The sequence below is a fragment of the Tachypleus tridentatus genome, chromosome 12, assembly GCF_004210375.1.
Source record: "Tachypleus tridentatus isolate NWPU-2018 chromosome 12, ASM421037v1, whole genome shotgun sequence".
Taxonomy (NCBI): domain Eukaryota; kingdom Metazoa; phylum Arthropoda; class Merostomata; order Xiphosura; family Limulidae; genus Tachypleus; species Tachypleus tridentatus.
Window position 1 is genome coordinate 86,896,971 of NC_134836.1, and position 26,063 is coordinate 86,923,033.

The window sequence follows — 26,063 nt, forward strand, 5'->3', positions numbered from 1 at the left end:
TCAGCGAGAGTTGACATTTCAACATTGCTTGATCTAACAATTCCATAATTTTGATATGGTTTCTTTAACTGATTATGCCCAACTTTAATGAATTCTAGTTCCATCACCAACTTCAAAGCATTATTTAAGGAATACACGAAATTTGCTTCAACCTAATTCTAATATCCTCATTTATAAACTGGTCACATGCCAACAAATCCATCATTTTAAAAGAGGCTTCATAATAAAATAATTGGACAAGTTTTCCAAATATTTTACAAATTTGACTAAGGTATTTTCTTTTCTCTATACCCTATTACAACTTTTTTTCAGGATACTTATTTCTGATATGACACATTGAGCATTTTTTGATAAAGCTGCTGTCAATGCTTAACTGTTGTTATGGTTTTCAGCTGGGAAGTTGCTTAATATTGTAAAGCCAATTGTTTTAAACAAGTAGCATGATGAATGGCTTGTTGTCCTATTCCATTTGTTAACTCTATAAACGATTTCAAACTCTGAGCCTGGCATGGCCCTCTATGGTTCCTTTCTAATGTTTTCTCTGTTAGCCAGTTTTGAATGGGGTGGATAAATTATGAAACTAGGTTTAGAAGATTAATGGCTGGGTTATTTTAAGAAGCTTCTTCAGTAACAGGTGGTACGGAAGTTGTGGTTTAAGGTGTAAATGAAATAATTTTTTCTATTCCATATCGGCCCGGCATGGCCTAGCGCGTAAGGCGTGCGACTCGTAATTCGAGGGTCGCGGGTTCGCGCCCGCGTCGCGCTAAACATGCTCGTCCTCCCAGCCGTGGGGGGTGTATAATGTGACGGTCAATCCCACTATTCGTTGGTAAAGAGTAGCCCAAGAGTTGGCGGTGGGTGGTGATGACTAGCTGCCTTCCCTCTAGTCTTACACTGCTAAATTGTGCGAAATTTCCAAACAAACAAAAAATTCCATATCATATAGTTTTAGATTTGAATTCGTGAGCCAGAGCTGAAAGAAATGGGATTGTCAATTTTTTGCGTTTAATAATTCGTTTTTCCAAATGCTTTATTTTGTCATTTCTGTATTTTTATATTCCAATGGTGCAGTGGCGGCGTCAGGGGGGGGGGTCTTGAACCCCCCAAAATGAGCCAAGCCCCCTCAGTATGAGTGTATTGTGTATAGGTCAAAACTATGAAACATTTAGCCAGTGTTGTGCCCTCTGTGAGATCATTTTGCATTGTGTATCAGCCATCCAAACTTGTACTGATGATTGTGGCATACACTTAAAATTGTGACTTACAATCCAATTAATGTTATACTTATGATTAGATAATAACCTTACATGTTAACTGACCGAATAATATTTCTAAACAATGTAGCTTTACTCTTAATGGTATATTATATGTTCAATGTAAGCTAATCTGGATTTTCTTTATTATTATGTATTACCTTGGGTGGAATTTAGGTGAGTTTCCTCTTTTACATATACGCATATTTTCATAAACAGATTATTTCTAATTTGTAATAATGAATTATTAATCAAAGTATGAGTTTCCAATAAAAACTGCATTGAAAACGCAATTAAAAATAGCACACCTTTTTGAAATGTACCTTGGTATTTACATTATTATAATTTACTATCTGCACTTCATATTGATGGCATTTTGGGAAGCCCCTCCACACTTTACCTCAGCCCTCCAACGAAAATATCCTGGCGCTGTCACTGCAATGGTGTTTAGTTTGTTTGTTTTTTGCTTCGAGCTCTCTATTACAGCTTGTCTGTACTTTTTTCAGTCTTGTTGTTTTAACCTCTCTGTACATTTCTTACAGCTTCCTTAATATAATCTTCAATCAGACCAATTTTTAATTTTAATTCTTTTTAAATAGTTTGTCCTTTTCCCTTGTCGTTTATATCTTCGTTATTTGTTGTTGTTTTTTTAAAACTATCCTATCATATTTGTTTTTATTTTCTGTCATTTGGTCTTATAATTTCCAGTGTAGTGTTTTTCTTCCTAGTGTTCTTTTAATTTCCAATCTCTTTCTTCTTACTTCTTTAAATATTCTGTCTCTGCTTGTTTGATCTCTTTGCATTGTTTCGTCATCTTGGAAGGTTTCCTATCTCATTCTGTGCTTTGTGGTTGTCATTTTCATCCGTTGAAATTCCCAAATGTATTCAAAGTACTATTTTATTTGCACTAAAACAATATACCTCTTCTGACGCCAATGTTGATTTTTTGTCTTTTCGTTGGTGGGCTTTTAAAAATTCTTTGAAAATGATTCAACGTCCAGTCCAATAACGATAATATTTTTTTTTACCGGTTTTATTGTTTGTACACTGAGTAAATTGTTAAAAACATTTGTTACAGATGACGTTGTCCCCCAGTGAGACAGCAGTAATCGCAACAACAGATTTACAACAGTAAAAAAAGGGTTCGATTCCCTTCAGTGAACACAGCTGATAGCTCGATGATACTTTATTGTAAGAAAACACACACAGAGAAATGATGTTAACCAATTAAAACTAATTAACTTCTTTGAAAACACAGACCGAAGAACTCCACTAAAATATGGTGAATGATTTCACTCTCCACCAAAACATCTTCAAAATAATTACAATATTCCCAGTTAGCTCGAATGTATAATCTAGCTTCAACTGCGCGAGAAATCTTGTAATCAACTCATAATTCTTCTAGCGATTCTATGCTCATTAGCCCGGCATTGCCAGATGTGTTAAGGCGTTCGAATCGTAATCCAAGGGTCGCGTGTTTGAATCACCGTCACATCAAACATGCTTGCCCTTTCAGCCGTTGGAGCATTATAATGTGATGGTCAATCCCAGTATTCGTTTGTACAAGAGTAGCGCAAGAATTATCGCTAAGTGGTGATGACTAGCTGCCTTCCTTCTAGTCTTACGCCGCTAAATTAGGGACGGTTAGCGCAGATAGCCCTCGTGTAGATTTGCGAGAAATTCAAAAACAAACAAACTATGCTTTTTATATAATGAACAAATAACAAAATTAAATACATAGGTTAGACTATGCAATAATTTAGAAAAGTATCAGTTTTATAGTTGTGAAAAATAGTATTTGCATAATACACATGTATATTTATAGTATATACGGGTTGTATGGTTGTTAAAATTTTTTTTATCTAAAACGCAAAACAAAAGCAACGTTTCGACCTTCTTATATCATCATCAAGTTAAGAATAACATATCAAAAGTGACCGTTATGACCTAAGAAGGTTGAAACGTTGTTATTTGTTTTATATCTCAAGACAGCTGGTATGGGTATCAAAACTTTTATTAAAATAAAGTAGAGAACAACATTTCGACCTTTTTGGGTCATCTTCAGGAAAAGTCGAAACATTGTTCTCTATTGTAATAAAAGTTTCAATACCCATACCAGCCGTCTTGAGATACATTTTCATTTCAATTGGATTTCTCGTTATCAACAGTTGTTATTTGATATATGTTATCAATATTCATATTAGCTGTTTGTACTATATATATATATATACACTTTAAGTTGGTTACTCGTTACCATGAAATATTAGGAAATGAAAAATTAATTTTAATTGCGCGCCATGTCAGTTTGGATTAAAAACTATTTGCTTTAAAGAAAGTTGTGATAAAGGTAAAAAATAATTTAATGAACGGACGACGTAAATATTTTTGATTGAATAATAATGCGTTTCTAAATATTTATATAATAGCATTGCATTCTTAAATTAAATTTAAATGAATTATATTTTCCTTCTTTGAATGCCTGTTTAAAAGAATATCTAAGCGAGACTGTGTTAGCTGTCCATTTTAACCTTTATTCACACACATTCCCACAATGCCTGCAAAAATTAGAAGGTCACGTGACGTCAGTTTGAGGCATTTAGTTTTGTCGTTGTTCGCGAGCTAAATTAAGTGGGTAGCGAAATCCGCTTACATCAGGGAAAATAATTCCTGTTTTTAAGAAATCTCAATGATCATGAGAAAAATTAATGATTTAATTATTCAATAAAGACGTGCAACGAATTATTTCAATTTTAATTTCATTTTTAAAGTTTTTAAAGAAGAGTCGGAAATGGCGAATACTGCTTTGGCCTAGGTACTATGTTATAGTACTGTACTCTGACTCGAGTTATTGGCAAAGTTTTCTTATGATTAGAAATAACTAATCGAAGATATCATACTTACTTTTGGACAAATAAATGTATGATTAATAGTTTAAGGGATACTGAACGTCCGAAGTATCCGGGATTTAATGAATGCTTTGGGTTAGGGTTAAGATGGTATTTGCCAAAATGAACAAGATGGCGTCAGATGGCTTAAGTACTGATGCAATGGTGCATGTTTATGTTGGTCATTCGACGTCGTAAGCACGGTAAGGGTGAAATGTTTTACTTGCTTTGGAGTGTTTTTTTTTTATAGCGTTTGTAATATTTTAAGTAGTTCAACGAAGTAATTAAAAATCTAAGGAGCGATGCCGAGCTCAGAGACTCATCGTTCTCGCTCTAAAAGTAAAACAACAGCCAGCACCACCAGTAGAGAAAATAGTAAGAAAAGCCAAGTTGAAAGTAAACTAAATTTAGGCCTATCGTCAAGTTCGAACTTTGAGAAACGTAGTGTGTCAGGTTCGGCTGGCCCAAGTATTCGTAAAAAGCACAAAAAGTCATCATGCAAGAATTTGAAAAAGAAACATTCCAAAGGAAAAGACCAAGGTGCGGTACTGTCAATGTCCACAGTGAAGTCGTTGGTGGAATATGATGACGTAAGTTCAGATTCTTCTGTATTTTCTGAGGCAAACAATTCTTCTTTAAATGAAACAGATATAGTTTTATCATCCCCACCTAAAGCTGTTGAAAGTGTGTCAAATAGTAGAAGTAAAACAAGTGAAAAAAGTAGAGGAACTGAAAAACATAAAGGTCACTATAAAGAAAGCAGGAGGGATGCAATGTCACCAGTAGAAAAATCATTGAGACATCGAGAGAAAGAAAGATCTTCTTCACCTTTGTCCTTTCGAGACAGGAAAGATAGAGAACATGACAGATCTTCAAAAGACTTTTCTTTTCGTGAAGGACCACATATGTATTTATATGGAAGAGAGAAGGACTATGACAGAGGTTTTTCATACTCCTTTCGTGAGGGGGCTTATGAACATTCTTATCTCACTGAATCAGACTATTATTATAGTACCAATAGAGGTCGAGATCATTTTCGTGAGAGGTTGAGAAAGAAATCTAGGACTCCTGAGGCACCTCGAGCATATCGTAGAAGCCCTTCACCTTCTAGTCCAGTATTGCGAGTCACAAAGCAGAGAAGAAAATCTCCTTCAGATAACAGAGAAAGAGACAGACCTCGTAATTATTCTCGAAGTCCAAGTCCCTATCCTAGAAGAACTAATGCATGGTCTAGGAGCCGGAGTAGAAGCCCTTTTCATAACAGGTAATGTGTATAAATTCATTGGGTAAGTATTTTCATTGTTATTGTATTTTTTAACATATCGTACAATTGAAGTTTAATGAGCAAAGTGCAGTTGTTATTGGTAACTTGTATTAGTTATTACAACTCTATGTATCCAAAGTAGTAGTAATTTCAGTCAGAAGTGAACATGGAGAGACAGCAAGGGTTGCTTTTTTACATTTGTTCTTGAAGAAAGTAAAATTCCATTTTCCTGGATGTTATTGATTCCATTTTTTGACCCTTATGTTATGTTGGACTCTGTTACTGCTAGTGGCAATTTGTTCCATGAACTAGCATGCTACATAAACTTAAATCTTTTTTCTTCTAAACACAGCACAAAGAAGTGAGAGCCATTTATTTTATCAGTCCTTTGGATAGTCAAATAAATTTCAGTCATATTTATCTTTTTTTGTTTCAAGAGAAAATAAGGTATATACTTATATAATCAGGTGTGTGTCATTTTGAAAAAAAAGGTTTTCTAAATATGAAGTGCTAGAAAAATCTACTTTCTGTTCATCACACAAAACACAGAATTGTAGAATATAACTTTCAGGAGTTTTATTTAAAAAGTGAAGACAAACAATACAATGCCATTAGCAACTCAGTTTTGTCAGAAGAAGCATATGTACAGTGTTTTATATGTAAGTTTCTAATATATATTCATGTATTTTATTGTTTTTAGTATTTATTTATATCTCAGAGTGCAGCATGTGTAACACCCCATGACTGAACTAATAAAGAAACCTTGGCTTATATTATTGGTTCCTTAAACTATAAATAAAATGTTTAATATTTGTTGAAAAAAAAAAAAGGTTAAAGTTTCTTGTAACTTTTGTTGTACATTTTTTTCAGAAATGGCAATTGGACTTGACTGAGCTTTTGTCTTATATAAAAGCAATGTAAAATTATTGAATTAATTTAAATAGGTTTGTTACTGTGTGTGTATTTATAAATTGTAGGGATATGTATATTTTTGTGTATAGGTTTGGTTAGAGGTCTGCAGGTATGCATTTTTAAAGGTTTATGTGTATGTGCTAGATTTCAGTAATTCAAAATTGCTATGAACTTATGCAGGTGGTGATCTTCCTTAGGAATCTACTTGGAATGTTTTTGAGCAATAAATAACATTAAAACAATAAAATTACTTGCCAGAAGTCAATATTACTATTTTTTTTCCATTGTATTAATTGCAGTCTGAATAAAAAAGATCAAAACTTACCTAAACACTTTTAACTTTGACCTTTAATTTTCATTTTATGGTTTCATTGCTATAATATATACCAACAAGAGCAGTAATCATAAAATTAAAAGTAATAAGTTACTGTGAGAGCTAATTAACTGTTATTTTTAGAGCTTATGCTTGTAGCATGTGATTGAAATGTCATAGTACACATACACCTTTTGAATATCACAACATTTAACAAAATTGTTAGGCTAAGCTTAGAAGCTTCTTGTTTTAGTTGTTAAAAAAATTTAACAGTAAATATGTACTTAAATTGAGGAGCTGTTGTAATTACTTGAACTAAGGTAAAAATTGGAGGTTTTTTCCATGAGTCTAGATGAACCTTTCGGATGTAGGTGTCCAGGAAAATAATCCACATAGCATCCCACAAAATCTCTAGAAAAGGATGTCCCAAATTGACTATAATTTATCTAACTTTCTAAGCAAGATATAAATGTATTAAGAAATTCCTTTAACTTTTGTAGTAACAAAATATGGTCAGTACAATATTTTTAACAGTTTGCAGCTGGATAGAAAAAAAAAGAAACTTGTAAGATTTATATAGAAAGTAATCTCCTTTTGTTGGTTATAACTATGCCAATCAGATACATAAAGTTGGTTAGAAAACTTTCAAGAAAGAGAAGAGGCTTCTATGGTAGGTTTATTGATGCCTTAAAAATTAAGGAAGTAGAAGGTCAAGATTTTAGATTATATTTTGTTATTATGTATAGTTTGTTTCTAGCTGTAGTTGGAAACTGCAGCAGCCAGAGTTTGATGTTAGAAAAAGGGAAGCTCAAATACATCATATAATTTAGATGGAGGTTGAGAATTTTTATATATTTCTTTTTGCATTTAAGAAGTTAAAACTTAGATGATGTATTGATTTCAGTTACAGATTGTTAATTTAAGGTTTATTGAATTACATTGATAACAGTTTAACATTTTAATGGAGTGCTGTAAAAGGTCATGATATCTGCAAAAAGTCAGGCTTATGTGCAAAGGGTTAGACAATTATATGTATCAGTTATCATATGTTGCTTGTGTATTGGAATAACAAAAAATATTAATGATTAAAAACCCTATTTTAAGTTTTTCTGGTTATTTTTCTTAGTGAGTCATTATATTAATTTGTTAAGCTGAACAACCATGAATTAAAATAAAATGAAATATCGTAATGGTAATATTTGGATTAATGCCAGTGTGGGTCTAGTAATTTCTAATAAACACGTTGAAATGAGCAAGTTATTCAGCAGTTATTTGCTGAGCAGGTAGAAGATAAGGAATACAAATTGAAATTAAAGCAAATGTACTTAAGTAACACTGGTTACATTGTAGTTTATAAGTCAGCAATATAGTATGTTAAAGCTATAGTTAATATTATTTATTTCATGCAATGTAAATACAGACTACAGTTATCACATTGACTAGTTATGGAATGAAAAGCCATTCGGTCAAATTGTCATACACGAGGTGTGTGTGTGTGTGTGTAAGAAGAACATTGCATTCTGTGGTGTAGTTGGTATGTATGTGAAATAAGTTTGTTCAAATTATGGCAAAGTTACAATAATAACATGGTAAATTGCACTATTAGTTAGTAAAAGACTAACCTCAGAGATGACAGTTGATGCTTTCTTGCTGCTTGGTGGCAGTTCAAAATTAGGAACAGTTGTAGGTAGTCTCAGTAGCTTTGGCATAAGAAAAAAAAAGCTCCTACTGCTGAAAAGTTGAGCATGTTTTATGCAGTAGGAAACAAATTTGTGACCCTCAGAGAACTAAACATTCACTCAAGTACTGGGTTATGAAAGCCTGAAGCTGAATGATCTTCATTAAAAAAAAATACTAATGAGAAATTGATATGACAATATTTTAATTATTTGGATAGTTAGAATAGCTAATAATCAGAAGCAATAGTTTCAGTTCTTTTTGTGTGACAGTTGATGTCATCATCATTTTGTATAATCGGTAATTTTATATGAAACTAGTCAATTAATGAAGATCACACTATGGAGGTTAATCATTTATTTCCAGTTGAAGTTCAAGGTATGTCTCCAGTGCATATATGTATATAAGTGCTGAAAACATTGCTTATAATTTTTTAAAATCAAATAATGCATATTGTAAATGACACTTAATGTATTCATTTCATTTTGCATGCAAATCTATGGATTCAGGGAAATAAAGTATTAAGGTAAAAGAAATTAGATATTTTACCATTGTTTAGGGAAAACATAGGAAATTTTTAAACTTACTGTTCTGACTGTGATAATTTTTGGGTGTCAGATATTTCTAATATTACATTTATACAACGATATTGTTTCAGAATTTATCTATATATCTAAAGACTAGGATGGATCAGTTGAATTAATGCAGGGAAAGGATAGTTGTAAGTAATGATAAAGAGGCTGTCAGACCCAGCTGTACATCATTTTGGTGTAGTCAGAACAAATTCTCATTGTGTGGGATAATGCCTGGTGTTTTACTGACAAGATTGTGATATACTAATTTAAACAAAAACCATAACGTTTTATGGGAAGAAACTCTTAAGGTAAGTTTCATAAAATACCTCTCGGTCTTTCTTGAATGGTGTTTATGTTTATTCCTTAACTTCTTGCAGTATTTCGGTTATTTGCATCTTTTTTTGTGTGATCCTCTGTGATGACTATCAAAATTTGGGTAATTATCTTCATGTGAGATGCTGGAAAAAGTCAAAAACCATGGTGATTATTCCTATGTGACATGGCTAAAAGTAAATAAATTTTAATGATGTAAAATTGAAATTTAATATCTGTAGTGGGTGGAAACATGCATCCTACTGTGTAGATATATGCTTAACAACAAGCAAATATAATTGGAATATTTCTGTCACTTAGCTAGAATAATTGAAAACTCTAACTTGGGTTAGTGTATGATTCTTGTGACATTATTTTATTCATAATTCTGATTAATATATAACTAATAATTAAAAATAGTAATAATTGGAAATACTAGTAAGTTGTTTTGTTACCTTAATAAACTATTTACTTTACATGATACTAATCAGTATAATCAATTACTTATGGTTTTATGGCCAAAAGTATTGTTAAAAGCAAGGGTATCAAAGTGATGAAAAATGCATTTTGATCTTTATAAGTAAGAATGTATTGCTTCATCATTTGGATATTCTCAATATTAATGATACTTTGGCCATGAACCCATTAATGTCTCACAAGATTAAGCCAACTTAAGACATTATTTCTGTCGATAACTGATGCTAAGGTAACAGTAAGACTAAAAATGCTATAACATGATCTTTTATTTTATGGACATTTTGACTAGAGGTTTTCTTCAGACGTCTAGTTGAAACATTGAGAGCATAAAGATCTTTTTATAGCATTCTTTGCCTCATTGCTACTTTAGTATCTAACTTTGGAAACTTAGGCTAAATCCATACATACTAAGTTAACATTGTAAAACAAACTATCATAAAAAGGCAGTTACAAAAAATTATAAATAATAAAACTACACAAATTAAACATGCTGGCCATTTCTCTTAAAGTAAAAAGAAGTAATAGACTGTACTGTATTTACACAAGAACATAAGTTACTTTCCAATACTGCTATTGAATAAATGATTGTAGAATAATGTAGTATCTGTATAACTATATATGTTAAATTCCACAGTTATCCCTAAAATGTCTTGTGACCAATAAAAACTCATTGAAATAACTCAACAGTGTAACTGTAAAGAAGCTATGGATGTGTGAGATAAATTAGTATGGTGTGTACAATGTATTACTTTTTAGCTGTGGAGTCAAACAACAGGACAATATCAGTAGTACAGCCAGAAACTGTTTATAAGACAAAAAATTATAAATAAGAAGTTACATGAATACCTGAATTGTACAATGATTGTAAATTTCATCAGGACTCTGTTTAAGGTATAACAGTGTTAAATGAAATTAAAAAGAAAAATATTAAACATGCTTATGATGTGTTTTAATTAGAGTTGGCAATATAACCTTTACAATTAATTTTCTGTGAGCTGTGATTACATTGGATGGTGTCAAAAATTTAATCAGTTAATCAAAACTATGATTAAGTTATTGTCATGAAATTAATCAACTAATTAAAATTGTTTCTGATTATTGGTGTTATCTGTTTTTCTAACAATTATGTTAATCAATTGTTACAAAACTAATCAACTTATTAAAATCAGTAGTTTTGATTATTCCAGCAATATATTAATTGATGTTACAAGTAAATCAATTTTAATGAAAATATCCAACTAATTGAAATTGATTTTCCAATTATTACTATTTTAGATTATTCCAATCATCCACGTTTTCAAAATATTACTATTATGTTTGGTTTAAACATAAAGGTGCATAGTGGATTCTTTTGTACTCTTCTTAATTTTAAAGAAGTTTTTTTATTACTTTAGCGATTAAAGTCTCAGGTTCCACTGCCACCAAACTTTCTGCTTGCCCTATCTTTATCACAGCAAAGTTGCTAGGAGTACCTGCCACTGTCACTATGTTAGAAGAACGTGTACATTTAAGAAATCAGTTTAACACAAAAATACAATACACTATAACATGAATGAAGACCTTTCTTCTTCGGGAGAACCTTTTGAAAGGGCTTAGGTTATAGGGTATTATATTTTTGTGTTATTTTCACTAATTATAAACTACTGACTAGAGAGAAGACAACTAGCCAACAGCAGCAATACTAAAGCAATGTTGTATTACCTTAATTTCCATAGAGTGTACATATGAAAGGTTTGAAAAGGACATGATATTCTGTAAATTTTCTAAACCCATTATTTATAGAAGAATATTATTGAATTTACCCCATAGTTGAATGAATTTGATATTTTAACATACTATAGGAGAACCCTTGTTTGTTAAAAATGTGAATCACTGTACAAGGTGTAGGTAAACATTGTAACAACTTATTTGCAATTTTTGTATCTGAAAATAGAAAGTTTATAACTTAAGTTTATTGAGTCCATATCATTGAAAATTTGAACTCAAATGTTTGATTAACCTTCCTGATATATAAGTGGTTGGTGTTAATAATTAATTTTTTGAAACAATACACGTTTGTGAATTATGTCTACCTTTATCCATTCTGATTACTACTTACTTGTTTGGTGTATTTTTAGTTAATTTTATGGCACTCATTGTATAGAATCGTTATTCATTAATAGGCACATTATGCATGTACGGATGACAGAACTTTAGAGTAATTTCAACTTTGTAGGTTGAGATGCAATTAGTGTTGGAGAGAAGATTTTCTTAATATTTTGCTAAGCCTGAAAAATAATTTAAGAATTGTTTTAAAATTGAACATCATTAGTAAGGAGTATTTAGCATACAAAATTAATAATAGCATTAGAAAAAAGTCGATGTTTTATCTATTACTTTTAAATAAAAGAAATGAACAGTATCTAATTATGCAAGAAACATCAAAGCAAATAAAGCCAAAAAACAGCAAGTTTCTAGTTACATACAGATCACCTTTTACAGCACATTTCTAGTTACGTAAAAGGTAATTTGTATATAATTAGAAATGTGCTGTTTTTTGGCTTTATTTGCTTTGACGTTTCTTGCATAATTAGATAGTGTTCCTTTTTTTTATTTCAAAGTAATCTTAGTTATATTTATAAACTGAAATCTTTCATTATTACTCAGTCTATTAACAAGTATAAATTATGTAAAGAGTCTTAGCTTTAATGGCTGCTTCTCTCTCTATGATTTGAGGCCTGTGGTATAAGCCTCAGTACAGAAACCAAAATGTCATCCCATTCTAGATACAAGCAGAAGCAACCTATTAGAACCCAAACTGTACATTTGTAGTGTCTACACTAAACTTCTTAAGGTAAATTTAACACAGTAAGTAGAACTTTTGCATTAAATATTAAAATGTGAATGTATTTATTCAGTGATGACATGTAAACCAAGTCATCTCTGTATTTAATTAATCGTGTTGCATATAAGTGCCTAAAAATGTCTTGAATGATATTAACAAATGGTAAAATGAGTGTGAAGTGATACATGTAGATTTATAACTGCAAAACTATTTTGAGATGTTCTTTACTTAAGTAGAAAACCAATTTTGGTTATCAGTATATTAAAATAAATTATATTGCAAAATGAAAATGAAATAACTTGTTTTTAATCTAAAGCATTGTTCATTAATATAGTGTTATAAAACAAGTTTTTGGTAATGAAATACAGAATTGTAAAATAAATGTGGAAACTAATATAAAAACTAAGATTTTATTATATAAATTTTATCTTTTAAGATGTACAAGATAAAATTTATTTACAGTTATTGGTTTTATTTAATAAACCTACATTTTAACAAAAGAAATTGCCAATCTAGAAACTGTTTCCTAGAACAGTTACTCAAATCTTACAGCTGACAGTAAACTAGTTCTCATCAAACAACTAGTTATTCATCATATACAATCATATAATTGCTTAATACATCATTAAGATTACATATACTAATTTATCTAAGTATTTTTAACCTTTTTTCAACTTTAGTGATTATAAGTAGGTTTATATTAATCTGATAAAATATTAAACTTTGAAATTCTGGAACTTATTTACACAAGTCACAGATGTTTACAATAGGGGTAGCATTTACTGTTTCTTTTTATGTTTTGTTTGATAACTATAAGGAAACAAAACAAAATAAATATTGTATCTGTTACTTTCTTAGATCCAGAAGATCAAGAAAGTCACATTCTCGCAGCAGAAGTCCTCAGTTGAAATCACGATCAAGGCGATCAAGGTCGAGATCTTGTTCAAGGTCTCCATATAGAAGCCGTAGGCGGAAAGAGCGTAGTCCTAGTCTTTCTGATCCAAAGTTTGCTACTAGTCTCGCAGCAGAACTCAGCAAACACCGTAAGGCTAGACAATTAGCAAAGAAAAAACAAGCTACTAGTCTAATAAAAGAAGAAGCACTTTCTGATCAACAAAGAGAAAATGGTGCTACCTTATGTGTTTCTTCTGCCACTAAATCAGTTGTGGCAGAACCTATTTCAGTCTCTACTGATAAAAAGACTGTGAAACCAATTCATGTTGAAAAGTCACCAGTGATTGAGGTTCAACAAATTCCTGTAGTAACTGAACCACAAATAAAACCTGAAGTCTTAACTGTTGTTCCACCTCCACCACCACCCCCTGATGAGAAACCACCACCTCCACCCCTTCCAGTACTTCCAGCATTACCACTACCTCCAGTGGTAGAATCAAAAGAAAATACACCAGAACCAGAAATAAAACCAGAAACTCAAGTCCATATTCCTAGAAAAAGCATTAGGGATTTACCTCTTCCACCAGGAATTACTGAGGAAGATGTAACCATGTCACCTGAAATAGAAAAGGAACCAAGTCCTCCTCCTGTTTTTACACCATTTGACTCTAAATGCCAGCATAAAAGACCAAGGTAAGGTAACACAAATATCTCATTTCTGTGGTTTCATGTTGGAACAAAATGAAGATCATCTTATATTGCAGAAAAAATTTTGGAGTTAAGGAATCATAATAATAACTCTGAGATTCATAATTTATGCTATTATTGATTCAGTTTGATAAAAAGTACTGCGTACTTATTGGAGATAGTAAAAGAAATTTTATTAAATATATACTGCTTTTTGGCAAATCTGTGTCATAAGATACATAAAATTGTTTAAACATTGTATATTTCTCATGAAGTTTCTTTTGCTACCTGCAAAAAGTGGGTTCCTTGTCATCAAATTTGAGTACTGCATTATGTTTTTTTTTCATGACAATATCATTTTTTAAATCAATTCATATAATTTTTTCAGTTATTATGTGTTGCATAAATATGGTTTCAGAAATGCAACTAATCCTCCAGGTCATTTGACTCTTCATCTTACTTCCTTGGCTTTCAAAAGCAGTCTTTGCATTTATTAGATAAACTGGATACTGTGGTTTTCTTGGCAACCTTCTATCTATTTTTTAGGCCATTCTTCTTTTCCTTCAGCTCTTATGGATTTATTCCTGTTCTTTCCAATGAATCATTATTCCCTTCTGTTTCTTCTCCTGAACTGGAACTTCTGTATAGTTATCAGAACTCATGTCCTTCATGTGAACCTATTTCCTGTGCCATCTTTCCTTCATGATATATTTCTTCTTGCTTGTGGGAGACATCACTAATATTTTTTTTATTTCTTGGATGCCTCTTACATTCTCACCTTTGGGGTTTATCTTTTTCCAGTTGCTATTTTCTTAACTTCCCAGAGGTTCCAAAGAGCTTAGCTATTATTATTTCTCTTTTCTTGCAGATTTTATAAAAAAAAGAAAAGAAAAAGAAATCTGACTCTCCATCTACCTACATACATAGGTATCAGAGAGACAATAGAATCCATTCTGTTGCCTCAGAGGGAATATTTATTTCAGTATCAAGTGGAGAATAACAAAGTGTTAAGCTTATCTGGGTGCTCCAATTTAATACCTGCTGTTGAGATAGTATTTTTTGCAAGACTGCAAAATTAGTAGTAAAAGTATATTTTACCTTCCAGTTGTACTTTAGAGAGAAAAAATTCTCCCTCCCACACTTGGCTACCTATTACTTGCTGTCTCTGTTTGCAGTAACCTGTTGCCCAGTCTATTAGTGAGACCTTGTGCAGTTGGTGGAAAATTCTTGTTGAGTCCACACACTTCTCAAGTTTTCTCCATTATGCAAAGTTGTCCCTTCTTTTTTCTGCTTCTGCAGTAAAGAGACATCACTTGTTTCCCTAGTCTCACACTAGTGGGAAAGTCAATACAGTCCCACTAGAACAAGACTAAATGGATGTACCCATCAATCATACATAGGGCTCTGTACCTAGAAGTGTTGTGTAGGCTCTCTGTGCTAAGAACCAGGATGTTTCCAGTGGTTATACTAGCCTGTTGAGTTTTAGATTCTTTTCAAACACAAACTTGTTGTTATCAGTATTTTACATAATAATTTCACACTTACTGTACAGCTTAACTTATTGCTCTATCCACATTACACAAACATGATCTGCCAACCCTTGAGGTATATAGACTTTATTTAGCAGTCTTTACATACCATCTACCTTTGTGACAGTGTCATTTGCTCTTTCAAATTTGTCAACAAAAAAATAGTATTCCATGTGTGAGTGGTGCCCTGAGGGGATTCTCTTCCCTAGTGAGGTATGCGTGCTATGAGTTTCTGTCAGTATATTCTCAGAGGATAACTCATCTTTTTTAATTTTCCCCATTTACACTAGTTCCCATTACCATTGTCTTATTAGTGTAGAAATCTAGCTCTTAGTTTTGTAGTGATAACATTTCTTAAATTAACATTTTCCTTACTTAAAAATGATTATAGCTTTCTCATTGTAATCAGAATTTACAGATTTTTTCAATAAATATAATATTATGCTAGACAAATATGGTTTTTATTCCATTCTGAAAGATATGATTTTTACTTGTAAGTACATTTATTCCCACACTTAGTTTTTAACCTTCAGTCTCCTTACTTTTATTGGTTACATTAAAGAATGATTTGGATATGTTATTCGATTCCTAGTCTAGCATTCTTTTTTAATATATTTATTTCAGTTCTGTAGCCTTTAAAACAAGTATGATTTTAATTTCTGCTTAGCTTTATTTTAAACTTGTTTGTTTTATGTTCTAATTTAACATAACTGTCACAGAAAATACCACATTCTAGGTGACTGAAGGATATTTCAGTCTGTATGACTCAGAATGGCTGGTATGGGTATTAACACTTTTACTAATTAAGCAGGGAACAAGGTTTCGACCTTTCTGGGTCATCTTGCTAACCTGATGATTGAAATGTTCTCTGCTTTATTAGTAAAAGTGTTAATAACCATACCAGCCATTCTAAAATGCATTTTCACTTCATTCTGTATATATTTGCTAAATGTTTCTTTACATACAAGGGTTTAATTAATTTTCTTCCTATGTTACATTACATAATGCCTTTCTCTTCAGAGAAGAGGATAGGTTGTTTTTGATTACACATTGTTGGGGAATATAATCTTTTTAATGTTTTTATTTTATAGTTTGTATCTTACATATTTTTTTACTATTAATATTCTGAATTATTAGGTTGTCTGTGGTTGGGCTTGTTCTTAATTTGGTTTTACTGTTGGGCAATTATTTTTCCATTATTAGCTGCAGACAATGAATGTGTAGTTTGGTTCAATGCATTGAGCTGTAATATCTGAACTGTCATAAAACTAGACAGTTGTAAAGATATTTATTTCTCATTCCGTATAATAAGTTGAAAAACAAAAACAAAAATGCAACAGAAGCATTTTAAAATGACCTTTATAGTTTTTCACTGAAACTTACAGTAAATGAATATTTTGATATGCATTTGATTTTAAAGTTTTGTTTCTTTAATTATTTATGTGATTTAAAAATCAAAGTTAATTTTGGGTTAGGTAATCACTAAGGAATCAACTGTTATGTATTCAGTTTATTTTTGGAGCATAGTTTTACAAGATACATTATTAAGATTGCTGTGTACACAAACAAGGAAAATTTGTGATCTTTATTAATAATATTTTTTCTACTTAGGAACTTTGTGAAAGGTCTCATTCTTTAGTATACTTGAGCATCTAAGGATGTTGGTTTATTTTGGTAAAGGTTTGGATAATTTTTGGCTTGTATTCAATTTTTATACCAATATATGGAAACAAAAAAGTCCAGATTATTGATAGCATAAGGTGGCTGAAAATGACTTAAGTGTACAGTTCATTTATATGATCAACATACAAGTTTAATATTGGTTCATTGTTAATCTCAACATATTTGTAGTAATAATGTAAAACTGAAACACAACTATCTCATCAGGACAGTTTTTAGTTTTCAGAGTAGTTGTGTTAATTGTAATATTGGGGGAAATACTGTAATTTTACACAACATTTTTAGCATTTCCTGTCATAAAATATATACAGTATTTTCTCATTTTATTTGATTTACTAGGATAATCAAACCAGTAGAAGAGGAAACTGAAAGGTCACCAAATTGGGGAGAAAGATGTGTGGATGTATTTGACATTATTTGTCAAATTGGAGAAGGGACCTATGGGCAAGTGTACAAAGCAAAAGACAGGGATGTTGGTATGTAACTGATATTGATGATAACTCTCGTATAATTGATTGTTTGAATTTTTGTGACAAGCTGACTGTAATGTCTGATGTGATAGTTGTTTCATTCTTAAAAATGTTTATCCACTGAAGCAGCCATTTACAGGCAGAAAGTGACATAAACAACTCTGTTTTCTTTGTAATATTGCCTGTACAAAATGATTATTTTTGCCTGAACATCAAAATCAACAAGAAATAGTGTGTGTATATTTTTTTTTCAAGTTTGAAGTTAGTTGTTTTTTGTTTGTTTTTTTGCCTACTAAAGATGATGAAGTGAAAAGTATAATTTAATGTCAGTTAATCAGAAGTAAGTTAGCATTAGAAAATAGGTATATAGATTATTGTTCTTAATTCATAGTGTGTGTATAACTAGTGAATTTGATATAGTTTTTAGTTTTCACTGGAGAGGTGCTGAAATACAGCTTTTATGTTGATGTGTACTTGCTTGGTGTAACCTAAACTCTCAGTAACTTGACATGGTCATTGTGTCATTAGTAAATCTGCTATTATACATGCTTTTATATTTGTAGTATTTATTTTTAAGTTGTGTTGGTGAAGTTAGGAAAACACAAGGTTTAGTGCTGTTTAAAATAATAGTATATTTTTGATATGTTGATGAATTTTCTAAAAAACTTCAGATAAATACTGTACTTGATAACAGCAGTTTATTGATGAAAAACAAGTAGATATATATGCAAAAACATCTGGTATGGGTATAGGAGCATACCAGCTGTTTTTACTTATAAATTTTTCCCTACAAGTGGGTTTTCTAGTCATTGCAAAACAAGTAGATATGTTCATGTTAATGTTAAATAAGATTTTTGAGTATAAGAAATTTATTTTTTTTATGTTACCAGACTAAAGGAGTAAACATATCTGTAAATATCATTTCATATTTTAATGTAATTGCTGGTTTTAATTATGTTAAGAATTTTAACTGTTGGCAATTTAATAGCTGAAATTCAGTTTGACATGTATCAGAGTAATTTACACCATGTAGGGATGGATGTGCATATGTTCAATTCATTGGCCTTTGTTTTTAACAGTACTTTCTGCCTTAATAAATTATTGAGTTCTTAAGTGTTTTTTTTTAATTTTAACCATGTTGATTTGTTACAATAATAAAGTAAGTTGTAACTCAGAGAGAGAAAATATTGATGACACAGCACAAACTTTGAAAGCAAGTTAAAAAAAAAAAAACTGTATGTCTGTGTAAATGATGTCAGGATTTATATGAGATAGGATTGCTATACAGATGCATATATTTCATGACTGACCTACAGATTTTTTCATTTCAGCTTTCACAGGGAAAAAATATTGTATGTCATCTGGGAAATAAAAACTGCTCAACTACTTTAGTATGAAGAATGTTAATTATTAATATATTTTAGTATTCTGTTATGTTGCAGTGTAATTTGATTGTGTTTGCTACTACAAACTTGGGATTTTACAGTGACTGTCTTTGTATGTTTGCCATGCAGTGCTATAATTTGTGAAAATAATATGAAGCATACACTAAGTTTTATCTGTTTTCAGTGAAAGAAGGAATAAGATATCTATCAGCAAAGTTAAAGGAAGTGCGGAAGTAAAAATTATGGAAAAAAAGAAAAAATGGGCCTACATGAGTATTTTTAAATAATGGGAGTCCTATTTATATACATGTTCAGCATATGTAAACTTTCCTGTATGTGAGGACTCTTTTTTTCTATCAAAAATTCATTATTTGCTGGAATAATCTGACCTAATGCAGTCAACATGGGAGATCATGTTCTGAGTCAGTCTCTTTGTACCTCTTGGTTGCTGTTCGCTTCTAGTGTGGGTGATGCATTGTGGGTATGCTTGGTTTCCCGCCACCCAAAGTAAATCATCCCTGCTGCCTCATTCTTACACTGTGTGGATCTGTACTTCTTGTATGCATTTCATGTATTGTGTAGCTTCTGTTCCTGGACATTTTACGGTTGTGGCTTCTAAACATCCTGCAAGCTCATCTCCTAGTCGTTGCTCTAATCCACCTATGAAATGGAAGAGGACTGCACTGAATTTAGAAATTCTAGAGTGTGTAAGCTGGTGAAGGCACCTCTGTGCTTGGTGCCTACATCTGTATATGTGATTAAGAAGGATGCTGATAAAAGTAATGGTTCAGTGATACATTCAACACCACTTTTAGGAAAGATGAGGACTAAGGTACAGGATCCAGTGTTAGAGAAGATGCTGGGACTTTCAATTGAGGATAAAAATCTGAAGAAAATGAATCTTGGCAGCACTAGTATCATAGGCAAATTTTTGAAATTTATAAATGCTTAATAAAAGATGGTTAAGTTGAAGAGCCCTTTATTGCCAATAAGGCTAGTTTGCTAAGTTCATTCATTGTTAGAACTAGCATAATCTGAAGGTGATAGTGGAGTTTGCAAATGTTGATCAATGCCAGTGCTGTCCAGGTATCCAGAAGAATTAAGAGTAATCTTGAAAGAAGCAGAGGAGTATAACCCTAAGTAAGTTTTTAATGCTGATGAAACTGGGCTGTTTTGGAAAAGGATGCCTTCACAAACCTACATTAGTAAGAAGTAAACAACTGGTTTTAAGGTGGCAAAAGATATGCTGATGCTGCCAATATATGGAAATGCAGTGGTTGACTTCCAAGATGAAACCACTGCTTGAACCCTTATCTTGTTAAAGGCCTCAGCAAGGAACTGTTGCCTGTGCATTTGACTATGAACTAAAAGGAATAGGTTATTGGCCAGTGGTTCACTTTGTTGTGGAGAATGAACCGCATTGCATTCATTGATAATGCCCTGGGACACCCAAAACATATGAAAACATGAGTTGTAAGGTAAGAATTTTGTTCTTGCCATCTAATACTATCTCATTGCTCCAGCCACTTGATGGAGTTATCTTAACATTAAAGGCCTGTTACCTAAGGCAAGCCATCAGCTATCTTATGGACAACAGTGATGGACCTGACAAACCAACAATTCATGACTGGTCTTACAGCATCAAAACATTATGGGATGAAGTGAAATCATCTACTGTGAACTATGCCTGGAAATCATTATGGAAAGAGTGCTACTGATTTCCAATGTTTTCTAAATTTCAACAACAGTGTGAGGAAATTATTAAACATGGATGAAAGGTGGGTGGGGAGGGCTTCTTGAACCTTAAAGAAGTTGACTAATGGAACTTACAGCTTCCTGTCATAATGAGCTGAGAGTCAATGATTTCATTGAAATATTTGCTGCTAATGAAGAAAATAAAGAAGAAAAAGATGAGGAGGTAGTCCTTGACATCAAGGACATGATAATGAAGAGGCTAGCTGACTTTATTTCACATGTTGAGGCTCTTGTTCTGAAAGCACTTAACATAGACCCATGTCTGAAATAGAGTTTGCAGTTTAAATGCTGTTCTTGCTTCCTACAAGGAAGTTTATGTGCAGAGAAAATGAACAGCAAATCAGTCTACAATTCTGTAATTCCTAAAGCCTTACTTAGTTATCTCCAGTCATGCTTCTCCTGGTCTTTTATCTTCCATTCTCAAATTAGCTGCCTCTTCTGTACCATTTTGCAATAACTCAAGCACATCCCTTCATTGGTTCTGTCTAGAAGTAACAGCCCCTATGTGCCCTCACCCCTAGATATTACTCTGCCCCTTTCTCCTACAAGTGATGTGGAATCAAACCCTGACAACCCTGCACCATTCTCCTTTCACAACATGTATACCACCACCATCACTTCATGTACCTGAGCCTATGTTCTTTTGTTTGTGAGCATTAAATATTTTACTGATTGTATCATAATTTTATTACTGTATTTTATGTTATTGCCAATAGGTGCTTATTACTTGTATATCATGTAAATGGGGCAGTAGTGAACAGACTGTGGAATACATCTGTATTTTTTGCATTTGAATTGGTATTCCTATTATGCAGTTTCTCATTATGCACACTTTTTGGAATTCAACCATTGCATATAACAAGGACTCTGTTTTAGTGAATAATTTTTTTAAAAATATTTATTGCTTGTGTAGAAAATCTGAGTTTACTAGTTTTTTCCATTGGTATGTAGTGGAAAATGTTCTTTTTATTTTGAAGTGTGTGTTATAAATATGCACTTCTAATAATTTAAAAATATTTAGCAAAGACTTCATTTAAAAACATTATTTAAACTTAATTTATCATACATCTATTTACATAAAGAAAACTTTATTTCAAGTTAGATACAGAGAAAAATATCTGATATTGTTAAAAATTAGTATTTAGGCATAAGAAATATGGTATTAACATTAACTTCTACTAATAAAAATTCAAAAATTGAACTGTGCCCTGCTAGACACACAAATTTGACTTCAGTAGGTGAGAGGTAAAAGCTTTTAAAAGAACATGTGTGTAGTGTATCACTGTATTGTTCTTGATCACAATATTCTATAAGCAGCTGTTTGATTTTTGATTTTCTGCTATGAGAATGTTTAGCAATTTCCCAGTCAAATCTAATTGTTTACTTTTATTATGCGAATTAATTATGTACTTGCACCTTGCTTAGAATGGATTTAAAAAAACATTATTTTGTTTTCATCAGATATTTTATGACAAGAAGGAAGCCATCTTTTTCTGGTAGTGACCAAAAAACTGAATAATCATCTGTAAATAAAGTAGTAGTTGCTAAACAAACATTTAGAAGTTATATATACAGGAATGCTTTTTATGTTCTTACTGCTATTAATTTGAATGATGTCTTTAAAAAGGTTCTCATTTATATAGGAGACTTGGTAGCTCTGAAGAAAGTTAGACTAGAGAATGAGAAGGAAGGTTTTCCTATTACTGCAGTGAGAGAAATAAAAATACTTAAACAGCTCAGTCACCTAAGTATTGTTAACTTGAAAGAGATTGTTACAGATAAACAAGATGCTTTAGACTTCAGAAAAGATAAAGGTAATCCTGTATTTGTGTGTTAACAAGTTTTTATCAGTATTTACAGTTATCTTTTTCTTGTTACACTTTCAGAATTTATTTCATCAAATAAATTTTGAACAGAGGTAGAGATAAATAAATTTATATTTTCTTGTTATATAATTATAAGTTGGTCTTATAAACTATGCAGTTATTGTATTTTATAATAGTATAATGGTTTAATAATTTATACTTTATAACAAATGACAGTAACAATCAAAAATTAGTCCAGTAAATAATGTTGCTTATTTACTTGACCATTATAACTAGGAATAAGCAGTGTTAAAACTAATCTACAGTAGTTAAAATGCATTGGTTTGTCTGCTGTGTACCCTCTCTGTTACCAGTATTTTCATTAATAATGACAGTAATATCGGCCTGGCATGGCCAGGTGGGTTAAGGCATTTGACTCGTAATCTGAGGGCTGTGGGCTCAAATCCCCATTGTAGCAAACATGCTTACCCTTTCATCTGTGAGGGCAGTATAATATGGTCAATTTCACTATTCGTTGGTAAAAGAGTAGCCCAAGAGTTGGTGGTGGGTGGTAATGACTAGCTGCCTTCCCTCTAATCTTACACTACTATATTAGGAACGGCTAGAGCAGATAGCCCTCGAGTAGCTCTGCACAAAATTAAATAAAACAAAACAGACAGTAATATCTTGCAAGGTTTAAATATCATGAGAGATTTATTTTAAATTTAAAACCTGTTGCTAAATTAACAAAATAAAGTAATTTCACAATACCAAAAAATATATGATGAATGAAAATAATAGAAATAAAATATATACATTTATTAAATTTTCAAATAATAATGCATATATTTATTAAATTTTTAAAGAATAATGTTAATGAAAGAAAGAATGGAATTCATCTTAAAAGGCACATAAAAACCTAGTTGTTGGTTTCATGCTGTTTAAAACTTTACTTGATCCTCCCTAACAATGTATGGTGAATAATGAAAGCCGGTGATATGGTTTTGACAGTATAACTTTAGTATCTAAGTTAAATGAGTAAAGCACATTACTGTTTAGTTACAGAGTTTGCTAGCAAGATGGTAAAAATAACAAAATATTTGTAGATATAAAATAATAGAAATGATTTAAATGTCAATTCAAGTGCAATAAAAGTTAATAAACATGACATGATGATAAGATATGGGAGAGATCACAGTTATAAGACGTACTGATGTAACAGTTTTAAATATAATAGGTAAGATAATTCAGACAAATGCATTGTTAAGTTGAATATACATTGCATGTTAGAAAGTGGTTTATTGTGAAACATAGATAATATTTTAATAGGTGTAATATTAGTGTAGAATTCTACTTCTTTGTTTACAAACACAAAGTATTAAATTACAAGAGTTTTTGAACAGTACTAAAGTTGCTGATAATAAAAGTAAATATACCAGAATACTAGGAAAGATTCATCTGTAGGTCTAGTTCTAGTCTATTACTGATTTTTAGAAAATGTAAAAAGTCATATAAGTGTGATTACTGAATGATAAGTAAAAGATTAACATGCTTTTTCTTTTTGTCTTTGTACATGTAGGTGCCTTTTATCTTGTGTTTGAATACATGGATCATGATCTAATGGGTCTGCTTGAATCTGGTTTGGTTGAATTTTCTGAACAACATATAGCATCATTCATGAAACAGCTTCTGGAAGGCCTTAGATATTGTCACAGAAAGAACTTCCTTCACAGAGATATTAAGTGTTCAAATATACTTATGAACAACAAGTGAGTCAGTTGTTACATTTTCCATAAGTTATTTACATCTCAATATATTTGCTACTGATTCCTTATTAAGTAATTAAGAAATTCTTATCTCTCTTAATATTTGTTGACGTTTCAGTTCATTTTTGAGTTTTACTATATAAAACTTTGGCCAGAAACTCAAAGAAGGATGTTCTTCGTTGAATGTGATGCCAAATAATTTGTTACAGTAATGATAGCAAGTGATCTTAATCATTCATCACTGATTCGTTGAAAGTGTGTGCAAGTGGTGTAAAAAGTTTTGATTAACGGGAAACAAAATGAAATCTCTTGATTCTTTGATGCATAAGTTAATTCAAAAAATGTCAGTGAGCCTAAGTGTTAAACAATACAGCTTTTTTCGTAACTCTTTCACGATGGGTTTAATATACACAAGCTTGTATACACATTAGCATACATTAAGTATTTATACTAAAACATTCACTGTTGTATATGTATCTTTACAAAATATGGTAGACTTTTAGTTATGATTCCAAGTCTTTTGTAAACAAAAATTCAGATTTTATATTTTACTTAACATTTGTTTGTGAAAATATTGAGTGTTTTGTTGCTGGTTTAGTGATTTTTCATGTCACAGTTGGATAATTCTTCTTCGTACCAGAAATCTTGCGAATTGTTTATGCATTTTCTAAAACCTTCTAAATACATATTAAATGATTATTTTCAGTAAAACTTCATGTTTTATATGTTATTTTCTCTATAGGGGGTCTGTAAATATGACTGACCTCCTAACCACCAAAAACAAATTAGGAAATATAAATTATACTTTTTTTGTTTTGGAATGACTGCAGATTATAACATGAAAACACAGATGTTTAGTCTAAAGAGCTTAAATGTCATAACATTATATATTTATAAGTATTTATAATTTTTATTATTGACCTTCCAGTCATGCCTGTCTAACAGTACAGAAGTTACAATGTTATGGAGCACTTGAACTCATGTTACCATATCCAATAATATAAACTGGCTTAGTCCTTACAAAACAACCTGTCTTGGTTGGGTTTTAGGGGATTAGTATTTTGTAAAATACAGTCTCATTTCAATTATTATACATATATATGTATACAGATTATTACTATTCACAAACAAGTTCTTAAACATAATCCATGATGACGAGAAAACCCACTTTTAGAGAAAAATATACATGTAAGAACAGCTTGTATGGGTTGAGAAAATTTTTTTTTATGTGGAGGAGCAAAAACGTTTTTGACCTTCTTCAGTCATTATCAGGTTCACAAAGAAAGAAAGAAGTAACTGTCTGATAGCTGACCACAAGTTTGAAGGGGGTTGTGTAATTGAGTGTAGGAATGTAGAGGGCGTGCTTAGATGTTTGATTATATTTATTAATATTGGTATAAAGGTGTTCCTTTGTATTGGTGGGCTTGAGCTGTTGTATAAGTAAGGCTTCTTTAATTTTGCATGTTTTTTTTAATTTAGTATTTCGGTATTTTTTTATGGTTATGTTGTGTGTATTTGATTTGCAGAGTTTGGAAACGTGTGAAGGTGACTTTGTGTTCCTTGAATCTGGTTTCCATTTTTCTACTTGTTTCTTCAATAT

General features: G+C 31.4%; 1 protein-coding gene across 2 annotated transcripts in view; it reads left to right on the top strand.

The window, feature by feature from the left end:
* The first annotated feature begins 3,819 nt into the window (after nt 1–3,819).
* The window catches only part of LOC143233900 (uncharacterized), an 83,223-nt gene continuing 60,979 nt past the window's right edge, over nt 3,820–26,063 (top strand). The window contains exons 1-5 of one of the 2 annotated variants that reach the window (XM_076470765.1): nt 3,820–5,402; nt 13,351–14,079; nt 17,622–17,758; nt 22,536–22,706; nt 24,277–24,466. In XM_076470765.1, coding sequence (XP_076326880.1) covers nt 4,441–5,402; nt 13,351–14,079; nt 17,622–17,758; nt 22,536–22,706; nt 24,277–24,466 — 2,189 coding nt within the window. In that variant the 5' untranslated portion in view covers nt 3,820–4,440. The remainder of the gene's footprint in view (nt 5,403–13,350; nt 14,080–17,621; nt 17,759–22,535; nt 22,707–24,276; nt 24,467–26,063) is intronic. The other variant, XM_076470766.1, reaches the window with a different exon arrangement.